Source organism: Saprolegnia diclina (genome assembly GCF_000281045.1).
Source record: "Saprolegnia diclina VS20 unplaced genomic scaffold supercont1.17, whole genome shotgun sequence".
Taxonomy (NCBI): domain Eukaryota; phylum Oomycota; class Saprolegniomycetes; order Saprolegniales; family Saprolegniaceae; genus Saprolegnia; species Saprolegnia diclina.
The window spans coordinates 563,520-571,465 of record NW_008246084.1 but is presented as its reverse complement, the minus strand read 5'-3'; the positions used below and the strand labels follow the sequence as shown (position 1 = coordinate 571,465).

At 58.3% G+C, this 7,946-nt stretch overlaps 4 protein-coding genes across 4 annotated transcripts; all 4 read right to left on the bottom strand.

The window, feature by feature from the left end:
- Positions 1-603: 603 nt before the first annotated feature.
- Positions 604-1,084, bottom strand: SDRG_06421 (hypothetical protein; the record flags this gene model as incomplete). Its single annotated transcript, XM_008612200.1, has 1 exon — positions 604-1,084. The coding sequence occupies one exon, from the start codon at positions 1,082-1,084 to the stop codon at positions 656-658; it is 429 nt and encodes a 142-aa protein (XP_008610422.1). The 3' UTR covers positions 604-655.
- A 1,470-nt stretch (positions 1,085-2,554) lies between these two features.
- Positions 2,555-4,197, bottom strand: SDRG_06420 (hypothetical protein; the record flags this gene model as incomplete). The annotated part of the gene is made up of 3 exons (XM_008612199.1): positions 2,555-3,376; positions 3,432-3,490; positions 3,540-4,197. The coding sequence occupies 3 exons, from the start codon at positions 4,195-4,197 to the stop codon at positions 2,555-2,557; spliced, it is 1,539 nt and encodes a 512-aa protein (XP_008610421.1).
- Positions 4,198-4,987: 790 nt separating this feature from the next.
- SDRG_06419 (hypothetical protein) lies at positions 4,988-6,751 on the bottom strand. Its single transcript, XM_008612198.1, has 3 exons — positions 6,097-6,751; positions 5,995-6,050; positions 4,988-5,941 (listed from the first exon to the last, which is right to left on the bottom strand). Exons 1-3 carry the CDS (start codon positions 6,722-6,724, stop codon positions 5,075-5,077), a joined length of 1,551 nt encoding a protein of 516 aa, XP_008610420.1. The 5' UTR covers positions 6,725-6,751; the 3' UTR covers positions 4,988-5,074.
- A 645-nt stretch (positions 6,752-7,396) lies between these two features.
- SDRG_06418 (aldehyde dehydrogenase (NAD+)) lies at positions 7,397-7,827 on the bottom strand. Its single transcript, XM_008612197.1, has one exon. It carries the CDS (start codon positions 7,821-7,823, stop codon positions 7,539-7,541), a length of 285 nt encoding a protein of 94 aa, XP_008610419.1. The 5' UTR covers positions 7,824-7,827; the 3' UTR covers positions 7,397-7,538.
- Between the last annotated feature and the right edge of the window lie 119 nt (positions 7,828-7,946).

Genomic DNA, 7,946 nt, shown 5'->3' with positions numbered 1-7,946 from the left:
GATGCGTTATCGTTGGCAGAGGGGCGGCATTAGCTACGAGTCAAGAGTGCACACGTTCACTTGCCTGTCCCAGGCAATGGGCACCACCTCATGCTTGGGCTTATGCAAGATGTCCCAGGTAGCCAAATGGAGCACCTCAAAACCCTCAGTGAGGTGTATATCAACGCATCGCACCGCCACCATGGGCGTAAGTAGGAGCGGTGGCAGAGATGGTACGAAATGGTATCCTGAACCAACCCCTGCGCTTGGATGGTATTTGCACACAAAACATATCCCAAGCAAGAGTCCCCATTCCCGTACTAGGCCACCAGAACGCAAGTAAAGGCTAGTGGTAAAGGCTTGGTATCGATTGCAAAAGTTGATGAGTAGCATTATGTTATCAATAACGCTATAAAGGTCGCGACGGGTAGCTACTGGAGAAGAGGCATGCTTCAGCTCTTCGATCAAGACCTTGCCGTTCGCCTTGGGTCTTGGAGAACCGTTGTCGCCTTGCGCTTGGCCTTCTTCCCGCTGCGCCCGGGTGTCCCCGAGTCCGACCTCGTCGCGGCGGCGACGGCGTGGTGTTGCGCGGGACGCGGGGCCATCCGCTCGACATCATAGGGTCGTCGAGGCAGCGCTGGGTGACGCTGCGAACGAGATCCGTGAGCGGCGTTGCTCATGAAAGGCTTCGAGAACCGCTCGGCCCCGACGAGTTGGACGCGGCCGTCGATGACGTGGGCTCCTGGTCGTTCGTCGAGACGATGTAGAGGCGGTTCGTGCTCGGGTTAGCGCGGATGTCCCCGAGCGGCCCTTCCGTCGTGTTGAACAGCTGCACGGCGAACGACTTCTTGTCGACGGGCATCCAGACGTGGTCGCGCACGGCATGGCTGCCCGTCGCTGCGGGCACGAGCGCCATCACGGTGCTAATCGAGCTGGGAACGACGTGCGTCCACATCGGCTGCACCGCCATGGCCATGCGCCCGACGATCGCGCCGCTGTCCATGGTGCACCACGCGAGGTGCCACACAATGGTCGCGAGCGAGAGTTCCATGAGCCGCGACTGTACGTCTTCGCTCGTGCGATCAAAGTGAACGAGCTCGACCATGAAGAAGCGGGAGCTTCACCACGTGGAAGTGCAGCCCCGTGTCGGCGCTGTTCGTAGACGTCACCAGCTAGAGAGACTGGCGGGCCGGTGGGGCCGGCAGTGCGACCCTGCGCGATGCGAGCAATGCGCGGGGTGGCCACGGTCGTAGCGGGCGGCAGTGGCAGCCGCCGGCACGACCGCGTGCGTGTTTGGGTGGGCAAAGAAGCTGAAGCGATGTGATGGCAGGCGATCAAAAACAAAAGTGAAGTGGTCAAGACACCTTGCTTGAGGGAACGTTGTCAACTCGATTTTGTTGTGTCAACTACAACTGCACTGCGTTAAAATCTCCCCGCCCAGCCACCTCCAACGGACAGGAGAAGCCGTGAGCTGGAAGGAAGCAACACGCAGATGTGGAGGCGCCATAGCTTGGGCGACATGGTAAGCGCTCGCACAAAAACAAAACTCGAGACGTTGACCCTTTCAACGACAGAGAACGCCACGCGCACGACTCGAGGCAAGCCATCAAGGCGAGCATCCGCAGTGACGCCTTGAGCTGGCTGATCGAATTCGGAGCGCCTGTCGCCACCCCGTGATCAGCGCCCAGAGATGCGTGTGCTCTTGGTCTGAGGTGCGGGAACCAGGACCCGACGCAACTCGCCCGTATACAAAAACCTGCCCAAGATGCGACGCCGCAAAGACAATGGCAATTCCCACGGACCTCGCTCTTTTGGCTTTCAAGACGCCCTTCGAGCGCACATCAACTCTAGAGCTGGTATCGTCGGCAGTCCGGTACGGTGCAGGCTGACTGACAACTGTGCACATCCAATACCTTGGCATCTGATCGCTGCTGAGCCTCAGCAGCGATCAGCCATAGCAAATTTCATTTAATGATCCCGAGCCATTTTCGCTACCGTCTACCAAGTCGTGTGTGATTCAAATATGAAGCGTCCAGCAAAACAATATAAAGTTGGAGCTGCGTGGGCAGAGTTGTTGTGGTGTAGTGGGAAGTATCCTAAACCGCACGCGTGTTCAACGATTCCTCGTCGCTCTGCCGCGAGCAAAACTCGTCGTCCCCGCCCAGCTGACGCTACTACTGCTCACGCCCAAGGCAACGGCGAGGCGTCTGCTGACCGCGCACAAAGCAACGCGGATCGTGCTCCTCACCGAGGGTTTCGAGCTGCTCCAAAGAGCTTCAGAGGCCGACATGCACAAGCACGCGACCGAGACGTCCGTTGCGCTTCTCCAAATCCAAAAGCATTTGGATTACAGAAACGAGTGAGTGGGCAGCACCGAAGTATGTGAGCACCAACCTCCTCAACCTTGGGCGTCCTCCATTCGCAGCAACGGTTGACATGGCCGCTGTGGACTGCGTAGGATGAGGTGGCGTGTCAAAAAGCACTACCAGTATCAAGAACGTCACGCGACAAGTGCATGTTGAATGCGCCCTTGCAAGTAGAGTTAATGCACATAGCTTCCTAGCTTCCTAGCAGCTTAGAGCACGAGGCCGAGCACGAGAGCGACCACCAGCACGACTACGGCGACGCTGATCCACAGTACAATCCACGTCATACGCGGAACGGGGCGCAGCGAGGCGCGCAGCAGCCGCTGGCGCGTGGGCGTGTACGGCGGGTAGCGCTGGACCACGTCAAAGTAGCTCGACTTGTACAACACGCACTTGGTTTGCGAAAACATGGCTGCAAAGCGGTGGAGATGGCGACTCGTCTCCTGCACAACCGTGTCGTTGACACACATGGCTCCAGCGACCGCGTTGGCCACCACGAGCTGCTTGACGTGGCGGCTCTGCGTAAACAGATAGAGGGCGCGCGGCGTCGGGTAGGCTCGGAGACGGGCGAGCACCTGGTCGAGGTCGTTGTAGTAGGCAACAAGCAACAGCGGTCCGACGATCGGTCCGACCTCTTGCATGCACGCGCTCGTCTCAAACGCCCGCGTGTCATCCGCAAAGTCAAACACCGATGGCGCGTAGAAGCGCTCAGCCCGGTCGCAAGCGCCGCCATGCACGAGGAACGGCCGGTCGGCTTCAAAGAGTCGGTCGAGGCGGTCAAACTGCGCGTCGTTGACAAGGCGCCCGAAGAAGCCCGAGGCTTCGGGCACAGCGCCAAAGGCGTCGACGATGGCGTCGCGAAGGGCCGCGACAAACTTGGGGCCAATCGTTGCGTCGACGAGGATGTAGTCGGGTCGAGAGAGGCACTGTCCGGCGTGTAGGAACGCGCCCCAGACCAACCGAGGTGCGGTTGTCGCGAGGTGCGCGTCAGAGTGCACGATGGCGGGCGACTTGCCGCCGCGTCCAAGCACCTATTCCCATTGACTAGCATCAGCATTCGACTGAACGAAAAAGAAAGGCTCCTACCACGGGCGTAAGTGTCTCGGCAGCGCCCTTGGCGATCATTCTCTGCTCCAAGACTTCGACTAGAGATAGCAAGACTATCGCAATGATAGTGAAGAGAAGGCAACGTACCGCCGTCGCACAGCACCAGATCGATCGCATGCGTGAGCAGCACGCTGGTCGTCGCATGACCGCCCGAGACAAAGCGCACGATACTCGGGTCCATGTACTTGTCGACGAGAAACGCCAAAGCTGCGTTCGTGTGGTTGGTGGTGCCGTCCAATGGCAGTCGCAGCAGGGCACAGTTGCCGGCGGCAAGGCACGCCACGAGCGGCAAGAGCATCGACGCGATCGGGCTGCGCCACGTACCCACGAGGCAGCAAATACCAAGTGGGTCCTTGCACACGTACGACGACCCGGGCATGTTGAAAAAGTTGGTGCTCACGCGGTGCGGCGCCACCCAGGAAGCGAGGTGGTCAAGGTGGTCTTGGATTGTGCTGAGGCAGGCTGCGACTTGGGTCAGAAAGACTTCATTCGGGTGCAGGTGCAGATCCGCCAGCAGCGCGTTTTGCAGCGTCCTGAGACCGTCCGTGAGGAGCAAGCGGAGCTGCTGGAGCTGGTTCCGGCGCGCTGCCAACGGCCGCGTGAGTCCGGCGTGGAACGAGAGACGCAGCGTCGCAAACATCGCATCCATGGCGTCGGTCGTCGTCGGCACCAGCAGCGGCGGCGCATACCCGCCCGGGATCAGCGCTGCTTGCATTGGAAACTCAGTCGCTTCCGGGGTGCGCATCTTGAGTCAAATTGAACTGTGCCAAATGCTAACGGCAGCGTCGTGGCTGGTCCAGTGCTGTGCTTGGCTGAGAAATAGAACCGTTCGATTTTTCAACCAAGATCGCCACGGAATCGATGCGCCCGTTGCTGTTCGAGCAGGGACGCAATCACACAAGGCACAACGGGCTATTTCGCGTTTATGAGCTATTAACATGCAATTATATAGTGAAGATGGTGGACTTCCTAGAGCGCTCGTGAGGTTTGGCCGGTACGTCAAGCTGAGGGCGCTTGGTCGGGGCTCGGGATTGAGTTGGGAATGAGGTAGCGAGCACACCAAGGGTCGGCGCGTAGGGCGTGGAGCGACTCGGCAAGCGAAGGCACCACAGCGCTGCGAGCCAAGTGCCGGATATGCAGTCGCGTGATAGTAGCGGCTTTGATCGCGAGCGCAGCAGCGGGAAGGGGCGTCAATGCCGTGCGGAACTCGCGGTTGTTGCGTTCAAGCCAAAGACTGTACCAAACGCAAGCGCGCAGGATCGGCCAGAGGGCACGGATGGTCGGCTTGTGGACTGAGAACGGCAGAGCGACGGCATCGTAGAGAAAGCCACCGACCGACGTCGGGAGTTGCAGCTTCAAATATCGCGCATCGGGTCAAAAGCGCGCCAGACCGCGCGGATGAATGGGCAGCGCACTAAAAGATGGTCATACGTTTTCAACGGGCTATTTCGCTTTTGGGTGGCTACGCCGCGTTGGTGGCTGGGACGTTGCGCCTGCGACGGCACACGCACTTCTTGGCGAAACGGCACAAGAGAGGAATGACATCCTTTTCAAATAACTATTTTCCACATGATCCAATACATTGTACAATTGCAGCGACAAAGCACTATAGTCGAGGTAGCCTAACTTTTGCGGCTCCAAACGAGTGCCAGCACAAGGCCGACGACACCGACCGAGAGTGCACGCTGCAGCGCCTTGACCCATGCACGCGGAGCCGGGTACAGCACGAGGCCAAAGAGCGTGCGCGCAAAGGGCGTGTACGGCTGGTAGCGCTGCGCAATGTCCAAGATAAAGTGCTTGTACAGCACCGGCTTGGCGTGGCTGAATACCTCAAACGACTTGTGGCCGTGGTATGCGCCCATGCCAGAGTTGCCGACGCCGCCAAACGGCAAACTCGGGTTCAAAATCTGCACCATCGTGTCGTTCACGCACACGCTGCCGGACGATGTGTTGGCGAGCATGTGCTGTTGGAAGGCGTTCTTCTTGCTGAAGATGTACAGGGCGAGCGGCTTGGGCTGCGCGTTGACGTGGTCCATGACTGCGTTCACGTCCGTGTAGTAGCAGATCGGCAAAAGCGGGCCAAAGAGCTCGCTGTCCATGCTCGCGCTTGCTGCAAATGTCGCATAGTCCGACTCGAAATTGAACATCGTCGGCCCGAAAAACCGATCCGACGCGTCCGACTGCCCGCCGTGCACCGCGAATGTCTTGTCGGCTTCGTAGATGCGGCGAATGCGGTCGAATTGCGCGCTGTTGACGAGGCGCCCGTACGAGTCGGACGCTTGCGGGTCGGCGCCAAAGAAGTCGACAGTCGCTTGCTTCATGGCGGCGACGAGCGCAGGTCCAATGGACGCGTGGACAAAGATGTAGTCGGGGCGGACGCAGGTCTGGCCAGCGTTGGTGAAGGCGCCCCAGACGAGACGCCGGGCAGTCACGAGCAAGTCGACTGAAGCGTCGATGATCGCCGGCGACTTGCCACCGAGCTCGAGAATCTACTCATCCCCGCTGGTCAGTCTTTGCACTCGCGAACGCCACGAGAACGTACCACGGGCGTCAACGTCTCGGCGGCGGCGCGCGCTACGATCTTGCCGATGGTACACCCTGCACCAATCAATCGTCTCGCTTTACATTGGACAAGTTGTCATACCGCCAGTGCAGAAGATCAGGTCAAATTTCTCTTGGAGGAGCGCCTTGTTGGCGTCAATGCCGCCCGTGACGTACCGCAGCACGTTGCGGTCCATGTACTTGTCAAACAAATGCGCAAGTGCCGCCGTGACGTTGTCGCAGCTGCCGTCGGTCGGGAGGCGGACGAGCGCGACGTTGCCAGCGCTGAGGCACCCGATGAGCGGCATGAGGAGGAGCATGATCGGGTAGTTCCACGTGTCAAAGATGCAGCAGACGCCAAGCGGGTCGCTGCGAATAAAGGACGATCCAGGAACGTTGAGGAGGTTGGTGCTCACGCGCTTCGGCGCCGCCCACTCGTCCATATAGTCCAAATGCTCTTGGATCTCGAGGAGGGCGACCGACGTCTCGGTCACGTACGTCTCGGTCGCGTGCTTGTGCAAGTCGGCCCAAATTGCAGTTTGGAGCAGCTCGAAACCCTCGGTGAGGAGCGTGCGGAGCTGGAGCAGCGCCGCTTTGCGCGCGGCCAGCGGCCGCATTGCGCCGTTGCGGAACGCCGTCCGCAGCGCCGCAACGTGGTCCTGGATCGTCGCCGCCGCCATGGGCTTGAGCAATGGCAGCGTCGGCTTGGTAGAGAGAATGCTTGTGTTCATGGTACAAAGATCAAAAATGAAATGTGTGAAAGCCAGCAAATGTTTCACTGATCCACTGTGATGGATGATGCGGACATGACAAAATACTCATCATACCGATGACGAATCGGCACGCGTATGTGGGTATTAGTCGAGTACTCACCTTAGCTAATACCGGTATAATCTATATACCGAGCAATTTACATGCAGCAAACTAGCCAACAAAAACAACGAAATTGTCCACTGTTGTAGCATAGCTATCGCGAGGTGAACGAAAATGGCGAGAAATGGCCGCGGATATCCGGATGGCGTCCAGAGAGTGTGAAGCAGCCAACGCCTTGGAGACGATATATGGTGTAAAGCCCCTGCGCTCGATCCCTCGTGCTCCTCGGCGCTTCCTTGACGCAACTGGAACACAACAGTCCCATCCAGACAGCCTATCCAGACCAGACCGCTGACCAGACCATCTGCAACCAGATGGTCTTGCACAAGCCATGAACAACTGGATCTCATTCTTCACAGTCCGCAATGCTCATCAATGCTCATGCCATGACATCAGCGACGGCGTGCGTAGCATGCTGCAGTGCTCCAGTAGCAATTCACTTTGGAAAGTCCGAGCAGGTGACCGTCACATACACCCAGGTGCAAAATTTGACCTCACGTTATTTCAACATTTAACACAAAATACATGTATCGACTATTGATTCGGACCAGGTCCACAAAAGATGCGTCGCCCGATCGTCAATGCTCGGAACATTCATTAAATAGACGTTTTAGAGTAGAATATTATCATTGGGTTGTACAAAGCCAGAAAAGCACTTGGGCATATACAAGCTTAGGCATATACGATAGCAAGCACAATGCCGACGAGCGCGACAAGCGCCACAAAGACGGACGCGCGCTGCCACGAGCGGGGAATCGGGAACAAGGCCGCGCCGAGGAGCTGGCGCGCAAAGGGCGTGTACGGCTGGTAGCGCTGCGCAATGTCCAAGATAAAGTGCTTGTACTGCACCGACTTGGCGTGGCTGAATACCTCAAACGACTTGTGTCCGTGGTATGCGCCCATGCCAGAGTTGCCGACGCCGCCAAACGGCAAATTTGGGTTGGAGATTTGGACCATCGTGTCGTTCACGCACACGCTGCCGGACGACGTAGTGGCGAGAATGTGCTGCACAAAGCCGTTCGACTTGCTAAAGATATAGAGCGCGAGCGGCTTGGCGTTGTCGCGCACGTGGCCAATGAC